Here is a 27,227-nt window from a genome sequence, read left to right as displayed (position 1 = left end):
TGTGTGACTACGACAGTGTGCTGTGTGACTGTACGACAGTGTGCTGTGTAACTGTACTACAGTGTGCTGTGTAACTGTACTACAGTGTGTTGTGTAACGGTACTACAGTGTGTTGTGTAACTGCACTACAGTGTGTTGTGTAACTGTACTACAGTGAGTTGTGTAACTGTACTACAGTGTGCTGTGTAACTGTACGGCAGGGTGCTGTGTGACTGTACTACAGTGTGTTGTGTAACTGTACTACAGTGTGCTGTGTAACTTGGTGTTAACACGCTCACTCCATATCAGTGCCCGATAGCGTTAAGCACATTAAGAGTGATTTTTGTTAAATCTTAGTGCTGTGTGGTCAGCTGAGATAACAACATTGGTAGCCTTCCGTGGAAACTTTGTCTAGCGTGACTGTGTCACCGTGTCTGTGTGTGACCTACTGTGTGTGTGTCACACTGTGTGTGTGTTGTCACTGTGTGTGTCACTGTGTGTCTGTGTGTGTTACTGTGTGTGTCTCTGTGTGTGTCTCTGTGTGTGTCACTGTGTGTGTCTGTGTGTGTCACTGTGTCTGTCACTGTGTGTGTCTCTGTTTGTGTCACTGTGTGTGTGTGTGTCTGTGTGTGTCACTGTGTGTGTCTGTGTGTGTCACTCTGTGTGTGTCACTCTGTGTGCGTCACTCTGTGTGTGTCACTGTGTGTGTCACTGTGTGTGTGTCTGTGTGTCACTGTGTGTGTTTCTGTGTGTGTCACTTTGTGTGTCACTGTGTGTCACTGTGTGTGTCACTCTGTGTGTGTCTGTGTGTGTAACTCTGTGTGTGTCACTGTGTGTGTCACTCTGTGTGTGTCACTGTGTGTGTCACTGTCTGTGTATGTTACTGTGTGTGTCACTCTGTGTGTGTCACTGTATGGGGAGCGATAATGTAGCGGATAGCGCTACGCTGCGCTATGAACCTGGCGACCCGGGTTCGATTCCCGCTCACAGCCAACACCAGTGACGATTATCTTAACCGGTCCCGGGCCTCCCCTAGGTCGACTCAGCCTCAAATGAGTACCTGGTACAGTGTGTAAACATTGCCACTAGGGAGACAAAGGCGGTCGAGCGTGGTGCTGGCCACCCACCCCCTCGTGTACCGTTACCGGCCTTCATAGGTGCTCGCTAACAGCACTTGCCCCTAGAGTCTGTTAAGGCTATATGGGGGATCTTTGTCTATCTTTGTCACTGTGTGTGTCACTCTGTGTGTGTCACTCTGTGTGTGTGTCACTCTTTGTGTGTCACTCTGTGTATGTCACTGTGTGTGTGTCACTCTGTGTGTCACTCTTTGTGTGTCACTCTGTGTATGTCACTGTGTGTGTGTCACTCTGTGTATGTCACTGTGTGTGTGTCACTGTGTCACTGTTTGTGTCACTGTGTGTGTATCTGTGTGTGTCACTGTGTGTATGTGTGTGTCACTGTGTGTCACTGTGTGTGTCACTGCGTGTGTGTCACTGTGTGTGTCACTGTGTTCCTCTGTGTGTCACTGTGTCACTGTTTGTGTCACTGTGTGTCACTGTGTGTATCTGTGTGTGTCACTGTGTGTGTGTCACTCTGTGTGTCACTCTGTGTGTGTCACTGTGTCACTCTGTGTGTGTCACTGTGTGTGTCTGTGTGTGTCACTGTGTGTGTCACTGTGTGTGTCACTGTGTCACTCTGTGTGTGTCACTCTGTGTGTGTTGTACCGGGGTGCGGTGATGTAGCTAAAACATCGCCACGAGGGAGACAAAGGCGGCCGGGCGTGGTGCTGGCTGCTGCTCGCTAACAGCACTTGCCCCTACAGTCTGTGAAGACTCTCCCGGGGGTGGGAATCTTTGCCTTGATGTGACACTGTTGTGTGTGTGTTAAGTTTCACGCGCTTGTGTGCGTGTGTGTGCGCTTCAAAGTGAACCTAGCCTGGCACCCAACTGGTGACGTCACCATCCCTTTGGTGACACGTGGCCGCTGTTGTTCGTGTCGGTCTATGTGTGTCGCTGTTTGGGGGGGGAGGGGCGATTTTTCAATATCAGTCTCTCTCCTAGGTCGACTCAGCCGAAAATTGTGGGTGTAGTTGTTGTTGTTGTTGGTGGTGGTGGTTGTGGTTGTCACGGGGCCTGAAAGTCAGCAGAAGCCACAAAGGTTCCCCGTGTAGCCTCCACAGACTGTTCATAGTTCCATTTATTTTCCATTTATTTGGTATAGCCCTGTGAGCCATTCGGCTCTTGAATCGGGTGCAACCGCAACAAACAAAAAACATGAACAAGAAAACATCTTAAAGTGACTTTGTGTGACTGTGCAGACAGAAAATACAGGCAAAAACATCAAAATATTCCAGAAAAAGCACCGTACACCAACACTGTGTGCAAAAATTCCAGTGGGATGCAAGTCAAACAACAACAACAACAACCACCACAAGACAACTTAGATTAAGGCCATCAGTGTAACTCCATACTACAATAAACAAAAACATGGCCAAACCAAAACACGTTTTCGAAATCAGCAAAATAAAGCCATAAATGCAACGTAACAGTGATCATCGGGACTGACCGAATTTTTAACAATAAACTGCATAAATAACATGTACCACCAAACCCTAGAGCAGGGGTCGGGAACCTATGGCTCGCGAGCCAGATGTGGCTCTTTTCATGATTGCATATGGCTCGCAGATAAAACAAAATATTCTCACTTGTTTTAATCCATCCATCGATTTTTCACTGCGCATGTCCTGTTCAGGGCTGCAGGAGCAATTGTCATTTATTTTAATTGGATGATACTGGCCTACGTTTGCCGTTGCTGGGTAAAACAGGTAAACGCCCCCTTTTGAATCAGTCTGAGACTGCGTCTGCTCGGTCATTAGCTCAAAGCTAACCCTTCGACGAAGAAGATGGCGAAAAGAAAAAAAGACGATGAGTATCGTACATTTCAGGACGAATGGACCGAAGAATTCGCCTTTGTGGAGAGAGCGGGTTCTGCGGTGTGCCTAATTTGCAATGACAAAATTACATCGTTGAAACGGTCGAATGTAAAGCGGCACTTCGACACGCGCCACGCTACCTTTGCATCAAAATACCCTGCGGGAGACAGCAGAAAGAAAGCGTGCCAAGAGCTTCTGAGCAGGGTGCAAGCTAGCCAGCAGCAACTCCGCGTATGGACCCGGCAAGGTGACTATAATTCGGCTAGCTTTGCTGGTTCTTTAGCAATAGTGAGGAATGGAAAACCATTCACAGATGGCGAGTATGCTAAAACGTTCATGCTGGATGTAGCCAATGAACTTTTTGATGATCTTCCGAACAAAGACAAGATAATCAAACGGATACAAGACATGCCTCTGTCGGCAAGAACTGTTCATGATCGTACCATCGTGATGGCAAACAAAGTGGAGGAAACGCAAGTGAAGGACATAAATGCAGCGCCGTTCTTTTCTCTGGCTTTGGATGAGTCAACAGACGTGAGCCATTTGTCGCAGTTCAGCGTGATTGCAAGATATGCTGTTGGTGACACACTGCGCGAAGAAAGTCTTGCTGTTCTGCCATTAAAAGGGTCCACAAGAGGTGAGGATTTATTCAAGTCTTTCATGGAGTTTGCTCAAGAAAAAAGTCTACCTATGGATAAACTTCTCTCAGTGTGTACTGATGGTGCTCCGTGTATGGTGGGGAAAAACAAAGGATTTGTGGCGCTTCTCCGTGAACATGAAAATAGACCCATCCTAAGTTTCCATTGCATTATACACCAGGAGGCACTTTGTGCTCAGATGTGTGACAGGCAGTTTGGCGAAGTGATGTCGCTGGTCATTCGTGTGATCAACTTTATTGTTGCCCGAGCCTTAAATGATCGCCAGTTTAAAACACTGCTGGATGAAGTTGTAAATAACTATCCTGGTCTGCTTTTGCACAGCAATGTGCGTTGGTTGTCAAGAGGGAAGGTGCTTAGCCGTTTTGCGGCTTGCCTGAACGAAATCCGGACTTTCCTTGAAATGAAAGGCGTCGGGCATCCTGAGCTAGCCGACACCGAGTGGCTCCTCAAGTTTTACTATCTCGTAGATCTGACTGAACATCTGAACCAGCTCAACGTGAAAATGCAAGGCATTGGAAATACAGTGTTATCCCTTCAACAAGCTGTATTTGCTTTTGAAAACAAGCTGGAGCTTTTCATCACGGATCTTGAAACAGGTCGTTTACTACATTTTGGAAAACTGAGCCAATTTAAAGATGCATGCACAGCAAGTGAGCCCATTCAAAACCTTGATCTCCACCAGCTAGCTGGCTGCACATCCAGTCTCCTACAGTCCTTCAAAGCACGCTTTGGAGAATTTCGTGAGCACACTCGTCTTTTTAAGTTCATCACCCATCCAAACGAGTGTTCACTGAACACAGCCGACCTGAATTACATCCCTGGTGTCTCCGTCAGAGATTTTGAAGCAGAAGTGGCTGACCTGAAGGCCTCAGACATGTGGGTGAATAAGTTCAAGTCACTGAATGAAGATTTGGAAAGAATCACACGACAGAAAGCGGAGTTGGCGAGCAAGCACATGTGGACAGAAATGAAAAAACTCCAACCCGAAGACCAGCTGATTCTCAAAACTTGGAACGCGCTTCCTGTCACATACCACACACTGCAGCGTGTGAGTATTGCTGTATTGACCATGTTTGGATCTACGTATGCATGTGAGCAGTCATTCTCACATCTTAAAAACATCAAGTCCAACCTACGATCACGTTTAACGGATGAAAGCCTCAACGCTTGCATGAAGCTTAACCTCACCAAGTACCAACCCGACTACAAAGACATCAGCAAATCCATGCAGCACCAGAAGTCGCATTAATGGTGAGTGTTATAACAACATTATTTAAAAGAATAAATTCAGAGGCTTATTATACTGACATTTAGTTGAATTCACTTTTAAAATATATTATATGGCTCTCACTGAAATAAATTTCCAAATTTTTTGCTTTCATGGCTCTCTTAGTCAAAAAGGTTCCCGACCCCTGCCCTAGAGCCATAGCTGGCTGCATGAGTCACTCCACAACAACAGGAGCAGGAGTCGTAGGTGTTTACTGCACATTTCGTAATTTTCTTTGTTTTTTTCGGTGAAGTCACATAGGCAAAACTAAACAAAACAACTAAATTAAATCACGACGCCTGTAGGGGCAAGTGCTGTTAGCGAGCACCTCCTGAAGGCCGGCACGGCACACGAGGGGGTTGGTGGCCAGCACTGCGCCCGGCCGCCTTTGTCTCCCCAGTGGCGATGGTTGTTACTTAAATTGACGGCTGAATCGACCTCGGGGAGGCCCAGGACCGGCTCGGATACCCGTCACCGGTGTTGGGCCGTGAGCGGGAATCGAACTCGGGGTTTGCCGGCTTCGTAGCGCAGCGTAAAGCGCCAACCCCTACGCTACCCCACAACACGACCCCACAACTCAACCCCACAACACAACCCCACAACCCTACAACACTACCCCACAACACTACCCCACAACACTACCCCACAACACTACCCCACCCCACAACACAACCCCACAACACTACCCCACAACACTACCCCACAACACTACCCCACCCCACAACACAACCCCACAACACAACCCCACAACAATACCCCACAACACGACCCCACAACACAACCCCACAACACAACCCCACAACACTACCCCACCCCACAACACAACCCCACAACACGACCCCACAACACTACCCCACAACACGACCCCACAACACTACCCCACAACGCGACCCCACAACACTACCCCACAACACACACACACGTGTCTGTGTGTACGTGTGTACGTGTCAGACGCTCGCGAACGGCACTTGCCCCAACAGGCTGTTGTGTTTACCTCTGTGAGCGTGTGTGGTCTTTACATACACAAAAAGTGCCTCAGTGCTGGTGTGAAAGCCTCGCACTGCCCTCAGAGTAAACACTAAAACGTCACTCTCTCGTTTTGCGGATGATGTCAATAATAATCAAATATATCGTCATCATAAGCCAAGGTCACTCCACTGTTGGCGTGACCATGGCTCCGTCTCCACGGTGGACGCCCCCTCTCTTTTCGGGTCGCGTTCCATCCATTGGCTGCCACTCCGCCGACCGTTCTCGGCCACGCCTCCCTCGGCGTTCGGCAGCGCGTTGGCCGCTCGTTGCGAGAGGTTTCGCGGCTCAAACCCGGCTGGCCGCCCCGGTTAATGCTGCGGCGCCGTGTTTTGACTGTGACGTACAACGCGGTGTCTTGCTTGGCCCACGGTGGACGATCCCCCCCCCCCCGAGGTCATTGGGAAGGAAGAGGTCGTCGTGTGCCGGCGTCGCGGGTTAGAATTCGTAAACGAGATGTTAACTACCTCGCCTGGTGTACAGGAGGTCGTGGGTTCGATCCCGACCCTGACGCCTGCTGCTGTATATTTGGAGTTTGCGTGTCTCTCTCTCATCATCATCACGGTGGCTAGGAGATGTTAACTACCTCGCCTGGTATACAGGAGGTCGTGGGTTCGATCCCGACCCTGACGCCTGCTGCTGTATATTTGGAGTTTGCGTGTCTCTCTCTCCCCCGTGGGTCGCGTGGCTTTTTCTCCGGGTCCACCGTTTTATTTTTCTCTCTCCACATTTACAATCAACGTCGTGCGTTCGAAGTAAAATTGGCTGCTATAAATATCCACCCGATGATAAGCCGCTTCGTTGAGTTGACATTTGTGATAGCGAGGTTGCTTCTAAAAAAGAGTTACGTAGCCCATTGTGGGGCCTTGCCTGGCGAATCGTCACGCTCCGCTACGCGTAAGAAACGCTAAAACGTGGCAGGACCCTCCTGGCTCGCCGAGCCTCGGCGAGGCTGATCCCGGGGTGAACTCGAGCAACGCCGGAATCGCCGCTCGCCCTGAAGCCTCCTTGGCCGGTGCTCCCCCGGGCTCCCAAGTGACGTCGTTAATCTGCTGCGCTCGATCTCGAGAAAAAAATTTCACCCCCTGCCCCCCCCCCCCACCGGGACTCCCGAGGACAAATCCGCGCGTTGCAGAGCGTTGCGCAGTCCGTGCGCGTGCGTGGTTTTTCTTCCTCGTTTAAAAAAAAAAAAACGCGCGTTCTCACGTTTATATATTTTTTTTCCTTCCGCGTGCAGTCGTGCCTCTCGGTTTTGTGCCATTCAGCGGGCACGGATTCGTAATCGGCTCGGGTGACGGGGATCCCGAAAGTAAAAAAAAAAAATAATTCTGGCAGACTTTGCGGAATTCGCGCATTTATTTATTTATTTGATGGGAGTGGGTGTGGGGGTGTGGCGGGCCGCATGTCAGAGCCATCTGTTGGCTTTTAGGCGGACGAGCGACCGACAGACGCAGCCCGCTCCGTGCGGCGGCCGGCACCCATTGATTATGTGCCGTCGCTAATGGCCTTATAAGTTACAGCGCTCGCCCGACCCCCCGCCCACCGCGACCTCCTCCTTGTCCTCGTTCTCGTCGCCGTCACCGATTCCATCGTCGGCCGAAGTAACGGTGGGGGGGGGGTGGGGGGGGCAATCTTTTCTCGGGGAAACATCGGCTCGGCTCGGCTCGGCGCGCGAGGCTAGCGAGGCCACCCCCCCCCACCCCCCGGCGGCGCCAGTCGGCGGATAATTGTCACCGGTGTTTGGGCCGTGAGCGGGAATCGGACTCGGGGTTTGCCGGCTTCACAGTGCAGTGCAGCGCAGCGCAGCGTCAGCCCCGACGCTACCCCGCAGCGGGGGGGGGGGAGTCGCCCGTCGGTTTTCGACTCCGGCTCCCGGCGCGGCCGCGATTGAAACGACGCGGCGAGGTCCTTTGTGTGATTGTCCTCACCCTGCCCCCCCTGCTGCCCGCCTCTCCCCCCCCCCCACCCCATGTGTTATGCCGCAGTTCAGTCGATCGGCCGTGGGGTAAAGTGTGGCTCCTTGCCACTGACATAAATGAGAGGGGGGCTCTCCAGAACTCCGTCAAGTGGGAGGGCCAGCGGTTGTCCTGAGCCAAGTCATTCAGAATCAGAATGTTTATTTGTACCGCAGGAGGAGGAATCCGATGAGCTATGAAGCTCTTTTTTCACAGATGTCCAGTAAGGGGCGCGGGATAAGAAAGTCACAACAACAAACACAGCACACAAACACGACGTGAGTGGACAGTCCAAGAAAGGTAAACGCATCGGCCAAAAACATGCAAAATGAAACTAATCCATCCTCGTCAACTGCAGGGCTTGCGCCCTTCCCATTTGTGTATTGATTTGTGTTGGGCGAGCACCTACAAAGCTGCTGACAACCCGAGTTTGATTCCCAGCCACGACTGACGTCGATGGCGAGCAATGTCAGAACTGGTCCTGGGACCGACCGTTCACCCACTGCACCGGTTCACAAACCGGTGAAGTATGGCCAAACAATCCCAAACAAACAATCCCAATCCCAGACGATCGACACGGCACGAGCGGTGGATAGACAAAGGGCTGTAAAATTATCGTCATCACCAAACCATCATCATCAATAATAATAACAACGGTGGAGGAGTGGTTTTGCCGGTTTTCGTGCCGAGTCACCGACGCGCTTTGACCGTTGTGTCGCGAGCGGCGGCTTGGACGCCGGGAGTCTCGGCGGCCTCCCGGTTCCGCACCGACGAGCGGGTGGCCGTGGCGCTTCCGCTGACAACCGCGCGGTGAACAGCGGCGGAGAAGCCACGGGCGTGCGTGGTTACTCTTCCTTGTTTTGGCATGACAGAGTATTGTTGTTGTTACGACTTGGAGCACGACGGCAGGAAAAGCCCCACGGAGACTCGTGGCTCTTGCGTCAGGAGGGACGTTGTCCGGCAGTTGCCGTGGTAGGGGAGTGACGATTCCTGTGCGTGTTCGGCTTGAGAGATTTTTTGCGTTGGGGGGGGGGGCAGGGGCGGGCAATTTGGACCGCGATGCCGGCACACTCCGGCACACTTCGGCACACTCTGGAACACGTCGGCACACTCCGGCACACTTTGGCACACTCCGGCACACTCCGGCACACTCCGGCATGCTCCGGCACACGCTGGCACACGCCGGAACACTCCAGAACACTCCGGAACATGTCGGCACACTCCGGCACACTCCGGAACGCTCCGGCACGCTCCGGCCCTACTCTTGCGAACGTGCGCCGCGGGATCTCTTTAACACCCGCTGTGAACCAGGGCGGCCGGTCACCTCGCTACTCCCTCCCTCCCTCTCCCTCCCTCTCCCTCTGCTGTTTCCGTCGCGCCGTTTCCCGTCGGAATTCCCTCCTCCCGCCATCACCACCGCCATCGTCGCCGCCTCCCGTTCCGTTCACCTCGCTCGCTTCAAGAAACGTGCCGCTCACTCGTCGCCTATTACATTGACGGCGCTCACACTCTGATGGCGCCTTGTCTTTGAGTTGTGCGCCTTTTGGCGGCATCTGGTCCAACACCAACGTGAGACTGTCTCTGGTGTGGACCAATCAATTTCAAGGACAGTGCCACATACATTATCACAGCTATGCTTTTTTGTTTGCATTCTGACCGCAGGGTGTTGTGGTCAATGCGAACATGACTCCTTGTCAAATAAAACGTGTCAGTTTTGTTGCCAGGAAAAAAGGGTAAAAACACGATTATTATTATTGATGGCGCTGTTTGTTTCTGGCCGCTTGACGTCCTGCGCTCTTGGGCCCTGCGCTCCGCGACTGAGTTCACGGAAGAGAACGCCGTCGCGCGTCTTAATCGCTCGTCGCTCGCTACCGCTCCCATTTCTGTCTGCTGCTGCTGCTGCTGCGTCGCTCCGCGCTTTTTTATTGTGCTGCTGCTTTGCTTTTGGTCAATTTGGGGGCGCCCCCCGCTGCTTCCTTGCGCGAACGCGACCCTATCCTGGTCCCTTGAGGTCTCGACCCCGGTTTAAAGCGAAATCCGCCCGAGCTTGACTCTGTCCTCCACCGCTCCCGGTGTCTTTAACCGCCGTTGGGCCTTGTGCGCGTGACGCTGTCCGCAGGCGGACGCTCGGAAGCGGTGGCTCGGCACGTCGCGGCACGGGATCACGGTGACCCCCCGAACGGGGGGCCCTCGGGCCTGCCCCCCTTAAAGTCGCACCTGGTATGGACCCCCCCCCCGCCCGCCCGCCCGCCCCCCCCCACCATCCCCAACCCCCAAGCCGCCTCTCTCTCAAAACGCTGCGCTCTCAAAACCCTCTGTGCCCGACAGGAGAGATTTGTTATTGGTCGGGTCACGTTCGCCGAGTCGGCAACGCTGAGCACCGGGGGTGCACGTGCCCCCCGTCTCCGTCTCTCGCTGCCGGGCTTCACGGCGTGGCCCTGCCGGAGACGCTGACGCGGCGCCGCTCAGGTCCCGTGTTGGTGCCCCCGGCGGGAAAACCTCGCAGCTCGCACGCTCCTCCTCCACTAACACTCCTCGCCACTCCACCTCCTCACTCCTCCCCCTCCTCACTCCTCCACCTCCTCTACACTCCTCCTCCTCCTCGCTGCTCCTCCTCACTCCTCCGCGCTTCTCCGCGCTCATCCTCTCGCTCCTCCTCTCTCCTCCACCTCTTCCTCCGTGCTCCTCCTCCACCACCGCGTGTTTAAATCCGTCCCGGCAGCGTGAATGCCGCCCGCCGGGGACGGCCACTGCCGTGCAGGAATCCACGGCATCCCCCCACCCCACCCCCCGTCCCCACCCCCCACACCCCCCACTCCCCCACCCCCCACACCCCCCACACCCCACCCCCCACTCCCCCACCCCCCGCCGCCACCGCCACGCAAGCCGGCACCTGCCGAGTCCGTGAGACCGCCGCTTCAGGCCCCCGTTCCCGCAGGCGCACAATTCGCAGCCGGGGGGGGGGGGGCGGGCCGGCCGGCGGGGGGGGCGGTGTAAAGGCGCGGCCCCGCAACTGCTCACTCGTGCGCCACCGTGGCCGGAAGTGCCGCTGCCGCCGCCGCCACGCAACGGAGCCCAGGGGCGGCCGCCCAGCGGCCGTGCGGCGTTTTGTGGTCCGCCCTTCCGCCGGGACGTCTCGGGAGAGGGTGGCGGTAGCCCACGCTCTACCCCCCCCGCCTCGCCGGGAGATGGAATGGAGCCGGCGAAGCGAAATCTCGTCGTCGTCGTCGTCAAGCCGAGGAGGTCGATCCTGGACGAAGGCCTCCCCGCGGTCTCCCGCTGATCGTCACGCCCAGGGCTCCGACCCGGCACCGGCGCGCGATCCGGCTCCGTCGCTCCGTCTCCACGGCGACCCCCGGGTGGAGGGGGGGGGGGGGTTGTTTTGCGTTCCGCTCCGTTAGCGGTCACTGCGATGTCCAAACTGAAACTGGAAACTACGGAGTGCTTAAAAAAAAAATAGTTTTTAATGGAGAAAGAAGGAATAATACACTGACGTAACAAAAGCGACGTTAATCGTTTCAAAAAGTCAAAGAGTCTCCCCACACTTGTTCGCCATCGTTGTCAACGCGTGGCCTGGGAATCTACTCCAGCGGGTCTCCAGAACCCGGAAGCAGCAGCGCGTGTCACGTGGCGTTGTTGCAAATTCTCACAAAGTGTTAAAACATATTTGAAGCACCCCCGTACTTTTTTTTTTTATTTTACCAGGTAAGGCCCACTGAGCTATTTGGCTCTTTTTCAGAAGCAACCTGGCCACACGTGATGGCTCATTGAAGTGGCTTTATCGTCACGTGGAAATTCGCGGAAGACAAATACTCTACACGCGTGGTGACGTCGATTCTAAACGTGGAGGGGGAAAACCGGAGGACCTGGAGACAAATCCACGCGACCACGGGAAGAGAGACGCGCAAACTCCAAATATACAGCAGCAGGCGTCAGGGTCGGGATCGAACCCACGACCTCCTGTATACCAGGCGAGGTAGTAAACATATCCTAGCCACCGTGATGATGATGATGAGACACGCAAACTCCAAATATACAGCAGCAGGCATTGTCAGGGTCGGGATCGAACCCACGACCTCCTGTATACCAGGCGAGGTAGTTAACATCTCCTAGCCACCGCAGCGCCCCTCTCCCACGTGAGTTCGTGCGTCCCTCCTGCTCTGTGTCTCCTGGCAGAGGAGTGCCGAGCAATTCTCGGCCTCTTGCGCCTATTTATTTATTTATTTCCCGCCGCCCCCCGGCGCGCGTGGCGACGTCACGGCACGCGTCACGTGACTGCTCCCGCGGTCGCGTGACGCCCTCCCACGCTGCCCCACCCTCGGCATCGTCCACGGGTCGTTTCGGTCGTGGCGGTTGCTTTGACCGTACTTCACCTCGCTGGTCGTTGAAGGTCGGCGGAGGTCGGGGCGCCCGAGCGGCACGGATGTTTGCCGGGCGGTAGCTCTGGCGGCGGCGGCGATGGTGGCTCCAGTGCGGAGGTAGCAGCAGCAGCAGCGAGGATTGGTGGCTCACCGCGCAGATGAGCTGTGAAACCCCCTGGCTCGTCAGCAGATGCAGACGCCACTTGTTCCGTGTGTGTGGGATAGAGCGTTGCCCCCTCGCTCTCGCGTGGGTCTTCTCCGGGCACTCCGGTAACCTCGCAGAAGAACCAACACGTTAAACAATTTTTTTTTTAAGTAACTGGCCAAACATTTCAATGTAGCCAGGACCCTTGTGCACGCACACACACACTCACACACGCACACACGCTGGGCACACACACACGCACACACACACAACAACAACAACCGCCATTCGCCACTAAGTGGCGGTGACGTCACCACGACGCTTGTGCCAGGCTATGTGCAGCCTGAGGCCACGTGAAGTGTCGAACGCCCGCTGGCAGGAGGTCACGGGGCAGACCCAGGTGCCACGGGTCGACTGACTGAGATGACTGGCTGATGCACCACCTGTGCCCCCTCCTGTGCCAACCTGCTGTGCTTTAGCCACCCGGCGCTCCGCTCGCTGTTGTGAGCGTCGCTCCTCCGCCCTCCGTTGTTGTTGGAGGGCGACTGCCTCCAACTGCCCAGTAGCATCCTTCACGAGCCTCCTCCACAGAGGCCGATCTTGACACCGCTGGTACCAGTCATCGGCAAGTCCACTCAGCTCCACGTCCTCCTGTACCACATCACTCCATCTCTTCTCTAGCCCGTGCCGCGCCCGCTTAGCCCCCTCAATCCGGCCAAACAAAAGCTGTTTCGGCATGCGGTGGCTGGGCATGCGGGCTACATGACCCAGCCATCGCAGCCTTGCCTGCCGGAGGAGCTCACCGATGGGACCCTGCCCAGATCTTTCAAGGATTTGTGAGCTCCTCACACAATCCAGTCTGGTTAAACCCAGGATGGATCGTAGGCAGGCCAGCCTAAATGTTTCTAACCGGCGAAGATGTTCCATTAGGGGGGTCCACACACACGCACACACACACACACGTGCGCGCACACACACACACACACACACGCACACACACACACACACACGTGCGCACACACACGCTCGTGCGTGCGTGTGCCCAGCGTGGCGCTGCCAACGCGTTCCAAACCCTCCGCCCGATCCGGCAGCTGCCGCCGCGGGAGTTGCGCGACCTCCGACCTCTGCCCTGGCGGTTCTCGCCGCCATCTGCTCTGCTCTTGTCGAGGTGATGGCCACGACGGAGGAGGGGACGGCGGCTCACGCCATCGTCCCCTCCCACTCCTCGCTTTGCCGTCGCGCTCTGCGTCCACCCGCCGGCTCGCAGGCCCGTGACTCGACGAGGCGCGGCATCTCGGTGACCGAGTGTCACATGCTTATTCGAATAATTCGAATAAGCATTTGACGCTTGGTCAAATAATAATAATAATTATTATAATCAACGGTGGCACGGATAGGATGCGTGGATTGCCAAGTGTTCTTTGTCCTGACGTCCCCCGTACCTTCACGTCCCCGTATTTGCGTGTCTCCGTGACCTCATGTCCCCGTGTCTCCGTGACCTCGTGTCCCCGTGTCCCCGTGTCCCCGTGTCTCCGTGACCTCGTGTCCCCGTGTCTCCGTGTCCCCGTGTCTCCGTGACCTCGTGTCCCCGTGTCTCCGTGACCTCGTGTCCCCGTGTCTCCGTGACCTCGTGTCCCCGTGTCTCCGTGACCTCGTGTCTCCGTGACCTCGTGACCTCGTGTCCCCGTGTCTCCGTGACCTCATGTCCGCGTGTCCCCGCGCAGGGCGGCGGGGTGTCCCGCGTGACGGAGCACCCCGGCACGGTGACGCGGGTCTCCTGCCCCGCACGCCCCCGCCCGGCGCCGCCTCCCGCCGGCTCCGCCGCTCCCACCGAGTTTCACCACCACCAGCACCGCCACCAGCAGCAGCAGCAGCAGCAGCACCAACCGGGGGTGTCGGCAGCAGCCGCCGGCGCCAAGCGCCAGCACCCGCCGTCCCAGCCCAACGGGCTCCGTGCGGTGCTGCTGCACGGCTCGACGCCGGCGAGGACGCGCAGGGACGGCGGCGCTGGCGGCGGCGGCGGCGGCGGCGCCGGAACTGGCGCCGCGACCGAGGCGCTGCCGGGCCACGCCGGGACCCCCAGACGGCGCGCCGACGCCTCCGCTAAACCGCCTTCGGCGGAGTCCAAATCGACGTCGGTGCGAGCGCGGAGCGGCGACGGCGGCGACAGGGGCGGCGGCGGCGGCGGCGGCGAGGCCGATGCCGGCAAAGCCCGGCACGCGCGGGCGGCGCTGCCGGGAGCCGGCGCCGCCAACAACGCCGACTCGGCGGGCGCCGGGGCGACGGCGCCCTCGCCGCTGACGCCCGAGCAAGCGCTCAAGCGTTACGGCGGCAAGCTGTCGGCGTACGAGCGCCAGGAGATCCTGTCGTACAACGAGGTCTACTTCGTGTCGGGGGAGTCGCGCCGGCGCGCTACCGCCAACGCTGCCGCCGCCGGCGCCGTTGGCGGCAGCGGCGCCGGCGCCGCTGCCGCCAACGGCGTCGGCAACGGCGGCTTCGACGACGAGCGCGGCTCGTACATCCACGTGCCGCACGACCACGTGGCGTACCGCTACGAGGTCATCAAGGTGCGTGTGTGTCTGTGTGTGTCTCTGTGTGTGTCTCTGTGTGTGTCTCTGTGTGTGTGTGTCTCTGTGTGTGTCTCTCTGTGTGTGCGTCTCTGTATGTATGTGTCTGTGTGTGTGTGTGTGTCTGTGTGTGCTCGTCTATGTGTATGCGCGTCTCTGTGTGTGTGTGTCTGTGTGTGTCTCTGTGTGTGTGTGTCTCTGTGTGTGTGTGTCTCTGTGTGTGTGTGTGTGTGTCTGTGTGTGTGTGCGTCTCTGTGTGTGTGTCTCTGTGTGTGTGTGTATGTGCGTGTCTCTGTGTGTGTGTCTCTGCGTGCGTGTGTCTCTGCGTGCGTGTGTCTCTCTGTGTGTGTCTTTGTGTGTGCGTGTGTCTGTGTGTGCGTGTGTCTGTGTGTGTCTTTGTGTATGTGTGTCTCTGTGTGTGTGTCTCTGTGTGTGCGTGTGTCTGTGTGTGCGTGTCTCTGTGTGTGCGTGTCTCTGTGTGTGTGTGTCTCTGTGTGTGTCTCTCTGTGTGTGCGTCTCTGTATGTATGTGTCTGTGTGTGTGTGTGTCTGTGTGTGCGCGTCTATGTGTTTGCGCGTCTCTGTGTGTGTGTGTCTGTGTGTGTCTCTGTGTGTGCGTGTCTCTGTGTGTGTGTGTGTCTGTGTGTGTGTGTGTCTGTGTGTGTGTCTCTGTGTGTGTGTGTGTGCGTGTCTCTGTGTGTGTGTCTCTGTGTGCACGTCTCTGTGTGTGCGTGTCTCTGTGTGTGTGTGTCTCTGTGTGTGTGTGTCTCTGTGTGTGCGTGTCTCTGTGTGTGCGTGTCTCTCTTTGTGTGTGTGTCTCTCTGTGTGTGTCTCTCTGTGTGTGCGTCTCTGTGTGTGCGTGTCTCTCTGTGTGTGTGTCTCTCTCTGTGTGTGTCTCTCTGTGTGTGCGTCTGTGTGTGTGTCTCTGCGTGCGTGTGTCTCTGCGTGCGTGTGTCTCTCTGTGTGTGTCTTTGTGTGTGCGTGTGTCTGTGTGTGCGTGTGTCTGTGTGTGTGTGTCTTTGTGTATGTGTGTCTCTGTGTGTGTGTCTCTGTGTGTGCGTGTGTCTGTGTGTGCGTGTCTCTGTGTGTGTGTGTCTCTGTGTGTGTGTGTCTCTGTGTGTGTCTCTCTGTGTGTGCGTCTCTGTATGTATGTGTCTGTGTGTGTGTGTGTCTGTGTGTGCGCGTCTGTGTTTGCGCGTCTCTGTGTGTGTGTCTGTGTGTGTCTCTGTGTGTGTGTGTCTGTGTGTGTGTGTGTGTCTCTGTGTGTGTGCGTCTCTGTGTGTGTGTCTCTGTGTGTGCGTCTCTGTGTGTGTGTGTGTCTCTCTGTGTGTGCGCGTGTCTGTGTGTGCGTCTCTGCGTGCGCGCGTCTCTGTGTGCGCGTGTTTCTGTGTGCGCGTGTCTCTGTGTGTGCGTGTCTCTGTGTGTGTGTCTCTGTGTGTCCTTGTCTCTGTGTGTGTGCGTCTCTGTGTGTGTGTCTCTCTGTGTGCGCGTGTCTCTGTGTGTGCGCGTCTCTGTGTGTGCGTCTCTGTGTGTGCACTTCTCTGTGTGTGTGTGTCTCTGTGTGTGTGTGCGTCTCTCTGTGTGTGAGTGTCTGTGTGTGTGTCTCTCTTTGTGTGTGTGTCTCTCTGTGTGTGTGTGTCTCTGTGTGTGCGCGTCTCTGTGTGTGCACTTCTCTGTGTGTGTGTGTTTCTCTGTGTGTGTCTCTCTGTGTGTGTCTCTGTGTGTGTGCGTCTCTCTGTGTGTGTGTCTCTGTGTGTGTGTGTCTCTCTGTGTGTGTGCGTCTCTCTGTGTGTGCGTGTCTGTGTGTGTCTCTCTGTATGTGTGTGTCTCTGTGTGTGCGCGTCTCTGTGTGTGCGTCTCTGTGTGTGCGCGTCTCTGTGTGCGCGTGTCTCTGTGTGCGCGTGTCTCTGTGTGTGTGTCTCTGTGTGTGCGCGTTTCTGTGTGTGTTTGTCTCTGTGTGTGTGCATCTCTCTGTGTGTGCGTCTCTCTGTGTGTGTGCGTCTCTGTGTGCGTGCGTCTCTGTGTGTGCGTGTCTCTGTGTGTGTGTGTCTCTGTGTGTGCGTGTCTCTGTGTGTGCGTGTCTCTCTTTGTGTGTGTGTCTCTCTGTGTGTGTCTCTCTGTGTGTGCGTCTCTGTGTGTGCGTGTCTCTCTGTGTGCGTGTCTCTCTCTGTGTGTGTCTCTCTGTGTGTGCGTCTGTGTGTGTGTCTCTGCGTGCGTGTGTCTCTGCGTGCGTGTGTCTCTCTGTGTGTGTCTTTGTGTGTGCGTGTGTCTGTGTGTGCGTGTGTCTGTGTGTGTGTGTCTTTGTGTATGTGTGTCTCTGTGTGTGTGTCTCTGTGTGTGCGTGTGTCTGTGTGTGCGTGTCTCTGTGTGTGTGTGTCTCTGTGTGTGTGTGTGTCTCTGTGTGTGTCTCTCTGTGTGTGCGTCTCTGTATGTATGTGTCTGTGTGTGTGTGTGTCTGTGTGTGCGCGTCTATGTGTTTGCGCGTCTCTGTGTGTGTGTGTCTGTGTGTGTCTCTGTGTGTGTGTGTCTGTGTGTGTGTGTGTCTCTGTGTGTGTGCGTCTCTGTGTGTGTGTCTCTGTGTGTGCGTCTCTGTGTGTGTGTGTCTCTCTGTGTGTGCGCGTGTCTGTGTGTGCGTCTCTGCGTGCGCGCGTCTCTGTGTGCGCGTGTTTCTGTGTGCGCGTGTCTCTGTGTGTGCGTGTCTCTGTGTGTGTGTCTCTGTGTGTCCTTGTCTCTGTGTGTGTGCGTCTCTGTGTGTGTGTCTCTCTGTGTGCGCGTGTCTCTGTGTGTGCGCGTCTCTGTGTGTGCGTCTCTGTGTGTGCACTTCTCTGTGTGTGTGTCTCTGTGTGTGTGTGCGTCTCTCTGTGTGTGAGTGTCTGTGTGTGTGTCTCTCTTTGTGTGTGTGTCTCTCTGTGTGTGTGTGTCTCTGTGTGTGCGCGTCTCTGTGTGTGCACTTCTGTGTGTGTGTGTGTTTCTCTGTGTGTGTCTCTCTGTGTGTGTCTCTGTGTGTGTGCGTCTCTCTGTGTGTGTGTCTCTGTGTGTGTGTGTCTCTGTGTGTGTGTGCGTCTCTCTGTGTGTGCGTGTCTGTGTGTGTCTCTCTGTATGTGTGTGTCTCTGTGTGTGCGCGTCTCTGTGTGTGCGTCTCTGTGTGTGCGCGTCTCTGTGTGCGCGTGTCTCTGTGTGCGCGTGTCTCTGTGTGTGTGTCTCTGTGTGTGCGCGTTTCTGTGTGTGTTTGTCTCTGTGTGTGTGCATCTCTCTGTGTGTGCGTCTCTCTGTGTGTGTGCGTCTCTGTGTGCGTGCGTCTCTGTGTGTGCACTTCTGTGTGTGTGTGTGTCTCTGTGTGTGTGCGTCTCTGTGTGTGCGTGTCTCTGTGTGCGTCTCTCTGTGTGTGTGCGTCTCTCTGTGTGTGTGCGTCTCTGTGTGTGCATCTCTGTGTGCGCGTGTCTCTGTGTGCGTGCGTCTCTGTGTGTGCGCGTCTCTGTGTGTGCGTTAGTGCAGCGGTCAGCACGCTGCGCCACAAACCCAGCGACCCGAGTTCCAGCACCAAGTGACGATATTATAAACCGGTCCTGGGCCTCCCCTAGGTCGACTCGGCCTCAAATGAGTACCTGGTGTAGCGGTGCGTAGTAAACATCGTCACTGGGGGGGAGACAAAGGCGGCCGCCCACCCCCTCGTGCGCCACTCTAGGGAACTTTCCCCGAAAGTCTGCTGAGGCTACACGGGGAATCTTTGCCTTCTGTGTGCACGGACAGCTGTGCCGGCAGGCGCGGCGTGCTGGGTTGCCGTCCGTGCCGCCGAGACGAGTGAGCGTCGATCGGGGTCCGCGTGCTCGCGGGGGGAGTGGCCCATCGTGTTGGAACTTGAGTGGCATGGCCCTTGCCGCGAACTGAACCCGTTAGGAGCCGCCGGCTTTGTTTTTATTTGACCACCGACCGGTAGGAGCTCTTCTTCAGTAGCCACCTGGCGATCGCAAGCGACGGCCCCGACCAGGTGTCTCGCCCTGTGGAGTTGTACAGCGGCCGAATAGCTCTGCAACGCGTTGACGTTGATCCTCAATGTGGAGGGGTCAAACCGGAGTACCCGAAGAAAAATCCACGCGACCCACGGTGAGAGAGAGAGAGAGAGACACGCAAACTCCAAATATACAGCAGCAGCAGGCGTCAGGGGTCGGGATCGAACCCACGACCTCCTGCATACCTCGCGAGGTAGTTAACATCTCCTAGCCACCGTGATGATGATGAGAGACACGTAAACGGTCGTTCACCCTCCCCCCGTTTGCCCCCCCCCCCCCGCCCCCGCAGGTGATCGGCAAGGGCAGCTTCGGCCAGGTGGTCAAGTCGCTGGACCACAAGACGCGGCGCTACGTGGCCCTCAAGATGGTGCGCAACGAGAAGCGCTTCCACCGTCAGGCGGAGGAGGAGGTGCGCATCCTGGAGCACCTTCGCTCGCAGGATCGCGACGACGCCATGAACGTGGTGCACCTCCTCGAGCACTTCGTCTTCCGCGGCCACGTCTGCATGACCTTCGAGCTGCTGGGCGCCAACCTCTACGAGCTCATCAAGCGCGGCGGCTTCCGCGGCTTCGAGCCCCCGCTGGTGCGCCGGCTGGCGCACGGCATGCTGCAGTGCCTGGACGGGCTGCACCGCAACCGCATCATCCACTGCGACCTCAAGCCCGAGAACGTGCTGCTGCGGCACAGCTCGACCTCGCCCGCCGGCGGCGCCGGCGCCGCCGCCGCCGGCGCCGCCGCCGCCGGCCACCGCGGCGCCGCCATCAAGGTCATCGACTTCGGCTCGAGCTGCTTCGAGCACCAGCGCGTCTACACCTACATCCAGTCGCGCTTCTACCGCGCGCCCGAGGTGATCATGGGCGCGCGCTACGGCCCCCCCATCGACGTGTGGAGCCTCGGCTGCATCGTCGCCGAGCTGGTGACCGGGCGGCCGCTGTTCGCCGGCGAGGACGAGGGCGACCAGCTGGCCTGCATCATGGAGGTGCTCGGCACGCCGGCGCCGGCGCTGCTCGAGCGCTGCAAGCGCGCGCGCAGCTTCGTCGACTCGCGCGGCCGCCCCCGCTACTGCACCGCGGCGCGCCGCGCCGACGGCTCGGTGGCGCTCGGCGGCGGGAGGTCGCGCCGGGGCCGCGCCCGGGGCCCGCCGGGGTCGCGGGCGCTGGCCGACGCGCTGGGCGGGCGCGCCGACGCCAGGCTCGTCGACTTCCTGCGCCGCTGCGTCGAGTGGGACCCCGATGCCCGGCCCACGCCGAGACAGGCGCTCGGGCACCCGTGGCTGAGGCGGCGGCTGCCCAAGACGCCGGACGGCGCGGCCGAGCGGCCGGCCGGAACGGCGGCGGCGGCGGCGGCGGCGTCGTCGTCGTCGTCGTCGCCCGGGAGGCCGCCGGCGCGGACGGCGGCGGAGGCGGCCCCCGCGCCGGCCGGGAAGGCGAAGGCCGCTCTGGGCCGCTCCGGCGACGGCGCCGCCGGTGCCGGCGCGCGAACCGCGCTGCTGCGCAAGGTGTCCGGCTGAGCGTGGCGAGCGGCGGATCGGAGAAGGGGAGACTCGGTTTTCATTTTAACGGAAGGATCGGATGGATGTTGGGCGGTGAGCGTGCGTGGTGAGTGTCCGTGGTGAGCGTGCATGGTGAGCGTGCGTGGTGAGCGTGCGTGGTGAGCGTGCGTGGTGAGCGTGCGTGGTGAGCGTGCGTGGTGAGCGTGCGTGGTGAGTGTGCGTGGTGAGCGTGCGTGGTGAGCGTGCGGTGAGCGACGCAGCGGCACGATCCTCCCGCGCCCCGGTGAGAGGTGCAGAATCCTCGCGGTGCCGAGTCTCCGCACCGCGCTCCTGGCCTTGACTTTAAGGTCGTGGAAACTTCACGCGCACGTGGGGACTGTCCTAGACTCGGAAAGCGAGAGTCGCGCTACGGGAGTGGTGGTGGTTGTGGTGGTGGTGGTGTTGCTTGTTGCTGTTGTTGCATGGGTCGCATTGTTTATGAAAGAGTGGTGCTGGGGTACGGAGCTGACGGTGACTTTGTATCGATGAAAAGTTGCATTGGAAGTCAGAGATCAACCGAAATCAATGAGGATCAGTGATGATCACTGCAGATCATCGATGAGCTTGTTTCTGCAATGTGTTGGGTGCAGGATGAATCAGGCAAAGGCTGGAGCTAGAGATGACACGAACCCTGACCCTGACACGAGCCCTGACCCTGACACGAACCCTGACCCTGACATGAACCCTGACCCTGACACGAACCCTGACCCTGACACGAACCCTGACCCTGACACGAACCCTGACCCTAACACGAACCCTGACCCTGACACGAACCCTGACCCTGACACGAACCCTGACCCTGACAAGAGCCCTGACCCTGACACGAGTCTGAGATGCCTTGACCCTGACGCCAGCCCCCACGATGCACTCGCCCGTGGTTTGGGTGAGGAAGCTGACCCCAACTCTTGAGCCTAAATCCCGACCCTGCCCCGAATCCTCACCTTTGACCCCCTCACTGCCTCGGTCCGTCGCTCACTCTGCGATGTCGCCTTCTCGGGTTGCACCTCCGGCCTTAATCCCACGATGATGCCTTAGTCCAGGATGAGAGTGGGTGGCTGTGAGTGGCTGTGAGTGAATGTGTGTGGTGGTGAGTAGCTGTGAGTGGTTAATTACACTGGTCTACAGCCAAAATGCTTCCGAAATAAATGTAGTCCAACTTTACTAATTCTGGGCCACTGAGAATGAAAATGATGCTTAAAATTGTTGATTGGCTCGAGTCATCAAGATATGCTACTGGGTCAATATATACGACCCTTAACTTGGGAATGGCGGAGTATAAGCGAGTTATAAAGGGGAGGGATCTCAATTTAAACAAGAAATGACTAAAATACATCTTTGGCTGGATCTATGAATAAATCCATGACTGGGTTTGGACAATACTTGCTTTTTGAGCAAAACAATGAATGATGAAATCCGAACCCGGTATTGCATCATACATGATATGAATTGCATCATGTTATTCCTAGAAGTCATGAGATGATGCAATCATAACTAGGCTTGCATCCATCTGCTCAACAAATTGCCCTGTATCAGCTCTAGAAATCATACAGTGTCGTGCTCTCTTATTTGTCAGTGTTTGATTTTGCAAAGGGACACATTTATGTTTCGCCAAAGTGACCAGAGATGCCTCGTACTTGTGTGAACAAAGCAGATAACCTCTGCTATGTTTGTGTTGAAGTGACTTTTGCGTCACAAAAGCGCGGCATAACCACGATGGTTAAGAAAGCCTATCGCCTTTATTTTGGCTGCAAAATTGGAGATCAGGACAAGATGTGGGCCCCACACACACGCTGCAACACTTGCGCAACAAATCTTCGCCAGTGGTTGAACAGGTGAAAGTAAACCTATGCCTTTTGCAGTGCCAATGATTTGGAGAAAGCCAACGGATCATATCGGCGATTGTTACTTCTGCATGGCGCCTCCAGTTGGGAAAGGTGTGTCAAAGAAGACAAAAGTGGACTGTGCAATATCCAAACATTCCATCAGCTGTACGCCCAGTGACCCACGGGGAAGGACTGCCGCTTCCTGATGCACCAGATTAATTTCTCACTTGATTCAGACGAGGGAGAGGATGAAACTTCTGGTCCTGAATCATCAAGGTCACATGACCCAGATTTTCTCCCATCATCCTCTTCCTCTGAACCACACCTCACAGCACAAGGTGAAGTGAAAGACCTTGTCGGGGATTTGGGACCACCCAAGAGTAAGGAGGCAGAGCCGTTGGGCTCCAGACTGCAGCAGTGGAATCTCCTGGCAGGTGATGTTAGGGTTGCCATGTCCCGTGACCATCAAAAGAATCCTGTCTCATTCTTCTTCATGGAAGGTGATCTTGTAGCCTGCAAATAACATCGATGTTGTGATAGCAGCCCTCAACATCGTTCATGATCCAGATGAGTGGAGACTGTTCATTGATTCATCGAAGATGAGTCTTAAAGCTGTTTTGCTGCATTGATGGCAATGTTTCGCCGTCAATTCCAGTTGGTCATGCACTCGCATCTAGAACTGCGGAGCAGCGAGCGACGAGTATGGCGAGCGATGTCACCAGGACATTGCGACGATGGAGAAACGCTCTCGGGGCAAATGGAGCCCATCAGTGCTTGCAGGCTATGGCTGGGCAGTGGCAAGAGATGCTCCTTTTAATGAATACAAGAGACAAGCCAAGAAGCGCCGAGTAGACGCTGAATAAGGACTAAACTGTGTACTTTTATATTACTTAATAGTTGTTTGCCTTTTGTTTCATGATACATTTTACTTATACGACCATTTTAGCTGTTTTTTTAAAGTGTTATATGAACAGGACAGGTGACATGTTATCATATAAAGCAACCGTACACACATGTAAAGACCTAGGTTTAGAATTATTGAGTAAAACTCTACAATCTACACAACATACATAGACGCAAAATGTAAAAAAAACGGTAGCCAATCAGTTGCTTTAATTGCCATATTTGAATTCGGCAACATCAAAATCCCTAATAAACGGCACATTTAATATCTGAAGCAGACGACGTCTAAAAAATTGTAGACCAGTGCTATTAATGGTTGTTAGCGATTAGTAATGATTACGTGTGGTTGTGTGTGGTAGTAAGTGGTTGCGTGTAGTAGTAAGTAGTTGCGTGCGGTAGTGAGCGGTTGCGTGCGGTAGTAAGTGGTTGCGTGTGGTAGTAAGCGGTTGCGTGCGGTAGTAAGCGGTTGCGTGTGATTGCGTGCGCCGCGTTCTGAGCCACCACTTGCGATGTTGTTGCGTCGCCGTATTTAAGCGACCTCGTTAACTTAACGGTTATATTTTTTTAACTCCATCGCGAACTTGTTGTTAATTCATGCATGCGGCCGGCAAACTTGAGCCCCCCCCCCCCCACACTTCGCCGCCCCTCCCCCCCCCAACCCCCGTAGCTATTCGATGTGAATACCGCACAGGGCTTCGTCTCAAACCGCGGCTCGAAAAATTGCAAATGTGTTTTTATTTTTTTTGTAAAATCGTTCGGTACGATGCACAACGTCGCATATCCGACCTTCGCCGGTCGGCGGGATGGGGGACATGGGGGAGTGGGGGGGGGAAATGAGGTACGGACGGATACGTGAAGAGCCGTCTGCCGGCTCTGCGCCATTTGGGAGTCTTCTGATCGGCAGAGCGAGCGTGGCGGTGGCTACGCACGGACGTCGGTCCACACGATGTCGTGAACCGCGCGCCGCTGTGTGACGGCGGAGAGACGATGTCGATGCTGCTGCTGATGCTGCTGCTGGTGGTGGTGGTGCAGCTTCTGTTTGGCCGGATAGAGAGTTGGAGTGATGTGGTACAGGAGGACGTGGAGCTGAGTGGACTTGCCGATGACTGGTACCAGCGGTGTCAAGATCGGCCTCTGTTGAGGAGGCTCGTGAAGGATGCTGCTACTGGGCAGTTGGAGGCAGTCGCCCTCCAACAACAACGGAGGGCGGAGGAGCGACGCTCACAACAACGAGCGGAGCGCCGGGTGGCTAAAGCACAGCAATTTGGCACAGTAGGGGGCACAGTAGGGGGCACAGGTGGTGCATCAGCCAGTCATCTCAGTCAGTCGACCGATGACACCTGGGTCTGCCCCGTGACCTCCTGCCAGCGGGCGTTCGACACTTCAGTGGCCTTAAAGTGCACATGGCCTGGCACAAGCGTCGTGGTGACGTCACCGCCACTTAGTGGCGAATGGCGGTTGTTGGTGCTGATGGTGGTTGGGAGCGGTGGTGTAGCGGTTAGCGCTACGAACCTGGCGACCGGGTTCGATTCCCGCTCACGCCCAACACCGGTGACGATTATCTGAACTTGTCTTGGGCCTCCCCTAGGTAGACTCGGCCTCAAATGAGTACCTGGTGTGATGTGTGAGCATCGCCACTGGGGAGACAAAGGCCGCCGGGCGTGGTGCTGACCACCCACCCCCTCGTGTGCCGTGCCGGCCTTCATAGGTGCTCGCTAACAGCACTTGCCCCAACAGTCTGTGAAGGCTACATGGGGAATCTTTTTTTTAGTGTTGGTGGTGGGCACAACGGTTAGCGCTACGCTGCGCTACAAACAAGGCGACCCGCGTTCGATTTCCGCTCACGATCAACAACATCGGCGAATATTTGAACCGTTCCTGGGTCTCCCTTAGGTCGACTCAGCCTCAAACGAGTACCTGGTGCGGTGTGTAAACATCGCGACGTGGGAGACAAAGGCGGCCGGGCGTGGTGCTGGCCACCCACCTCCTCGTGTGCCATGCCGGTCTTCATAGGTGCTGCTCGCTCACAGCACTTGCCCCAACAGTCTGTTGGGGGCTGTAGATCTTTGGTGGGCGCTCATGTAGCTGCGATGGAGAAGCATCTTCCGGATGATGGTCATGATGATGATGATGGTCATGATGACGATGATGACTATGATGATGATGGTCATGATGACGATGATGATGATGATGATGGTCATGATGACGATGATGATGATGGTCATGATGACGATGATGATGATGGTCATGATGACGATGATGACGATGGTCATGATGACGACGATGGTCATGATGACGATGATGATTGTCATGATGACGATGATGACGATGGTCATGTTGATGACGATGATGACGACGATGATGATGATGACCCAAAAGCAGCCCGGATTCAGGCTCGTGCTCTGGAGGCAACAGACGATGCATCCTCCGGATTGTAAGACGCTACCTTCCCGTTAAATTCCAGTGCGGACGAGGGGGGGGGGGGGACGAGTAGCGTGACTTGCAATCCGCGTGGAGTGCAGCTGCACGCGGCACTCAGCAAACCTTGGTGTGGTATGTGGAGGGTGGTGTGGGGGGCGGATATGCGACGGGATTTCAGAGTGGCTGGGGGGAGCCTGCGCAACCGTGCTCTTAAGCTGCTTACAGAGTTAAGCAATTCCGTTTTAAAATAAGTAAACAAAAAAAAATGTGTTTTTGTTTATTACTGCTTCTCAAAACCGCGCACCGCGTGATCGCCGCGCCGGTTCAAACGTCGCGTTCTGTTCACCCGTTGCCCTCCACCACCCAGCGGCAGCGCCGGTCCGACGTCGAGTTGTCGCGGCCGTGCGATTCGGAGGAGCGAAGTGACCGCGGAGAGAGCTCTGGCCATCAGCTGGCCGTGCCGGGGTGGCACGCTCCTCAAGAACGTCCCTGCTGCACCTCCTCTACCCCCTTCCTCTACCCCTCCCGCTCATCAGAGTCACGTGGGGCACATTGTCCGTGACGGCGCGTGATTTGGCTCTCCCCGGCTGGGTGGCGGAGGGGTTTATATAAAAAAGAAACCGCACACAAATTGCCATCGCAACAGCCACACGATGACCTCGAGAGACCGAGCCGAAACGTTGCCAGTCGAGGCGAATTGGTGGCGACGCAGGCCTCTCACGCCTGGGCCAGAGAGCCACTGACGACCGACCACACAGGGTACTCCGCTAACTTATACGCAGCGCGTGCTCGGTCTCGAACGTCTTCTCGTTACCTCTTGGGGTTCTGTCGGAACTCAGAAGATGATGGGGAGGGGGGGGGGGGGAAACTGTTTTTAAAAACGACGACACAAAAGAATCAAAATTTGTTTTTGCCAAATAAATAAAAATGCAAAGTGTCACGTGGTTCACGTACAGATGTACTGTTCGTGTATACATGGTGGATGGTTGCTGGTGGATGGTGGTGATGATTGGTGGTGATTATTGGTAGTAGTGGTGGTGATGATTGGTGGTGTGGGTGGTTGGTGGTGGTGGTGGTGGGTAGTTGGTGGGTGGTTAGTGGTGGGTAGTTGGTGGGTGGTTAGTGGTGGGTGGTTGGTGACGCTCGCGTCTCACATCGCGAGAAGCACCTGGGTTCGATTCCCCACTCGGGTGTCTTTCTATCTGTGTGCCAGTGTGGGAGTTTGTATTCTCTCCCACTGCTATAAATCTCCCCGTAACGATGAGCCCCTTCGTTGAGCAATCATTCCCGATTGCCAGGTCGCCTCCTTAGAAAGAGCTCGACAGCTCAGCGGTCCTGACCTCGTAAGATTAAAAAAAACATCGTTTAGTTTATAATAATTGACAATGTTAGGGTCAGGGTAGTACTCTGATTAGATTTGGTTTCGGGTTTGCGATCAGTGAATCATCACCGATTGTCTGTGGGGGAGCGGTGACGCAGCGGTTAGCGCATTGTGCCACCCGGGTTGGGAATCCTGGCCACGGCGAACATCAGTGGCGAAGTGACATCCGGAACCGGTTCTGGGCCCTGTCGACGTGAAGTGGGTGTTTTGGTTCCGTGTGGTGCGTGGATTTCCGTGAGCGTCTGCGGGAGTCCGTGGGTTTCTGTGA

General features: G+C 56.2%; 1 protein-coding gene and 1 long non-coding RNA gene across 5 annotated transcripts in view; both read left to right on the top strand.

The window, feature by feature from the left end:
* The window catches only part of LOC142930995 (uncharacterized), a 230,162-nt gene extending 203,635 nt beyond the window's left edge, over positions 1–26,527 (top strand). The window contains exon 2 of the long non-coding RNA XR_012946993.1: positions 25,171–26,527. This is a non-coding gene — a long non-coding RNA (uncharacterized LOC142930995). The remainder of the gene's footprint in view (positions 1–25,170) is intronic.
* LOC116952252 (dual specificity tyrosine-phosphorylation-regulated kinase 2-like) overlaps positions 1–26,527 on the top strand; it is a 34,707-nt gene extending 8,180 nt beyond the window's left edge. For all 4 annotated transcript variants that reach the window (XM_076074184.1, XM_076074183.1, XM_076074182.1 and 1 more), the window contains 3 exons: positions 9,938–10,038; positions 14,049–14,891; positions 19,190–26,527. In XM_076074184.1, coding sequence (XP_075930299.1) covers positions 9,938–10,038; positions 14,049–14,891; positions 19,190–20,410 — 2,165 coding nt within the window. In that variant the 3' untranslated portion in view covers positions 20,411–26,527. The remainder of the gene's footprint in view (positions 1–9,937; positions 10,039–14,048; positions 14,892–19,189) is intronic.
* Positions 26,528–27,227: the final 700 nt, after the last annotated feature.

This window comes from Petromyzon marinus, chromosome 46, assembly GCF_048934315.1.
Source record: "Petromyzon marinus isolate PM22_M1 ecotype Great Lakes invasive population chromosome 46, UKy_Petmar_22M1.pri1.0, whole genome shotgun sequence".
NCBI classification, from domain to species: domain Eukaryota; kingdom Metazoa; phylum Chordata; class Hyperoartia; order Petromyzontiformes; family Petromyzontidae; genus Petromyzon; species Petromyzon marinus.
Note: the sequence above shows the minus strand (reverse complement) of the source record. Positions and strands in the feature narration are given on the sequence as shown.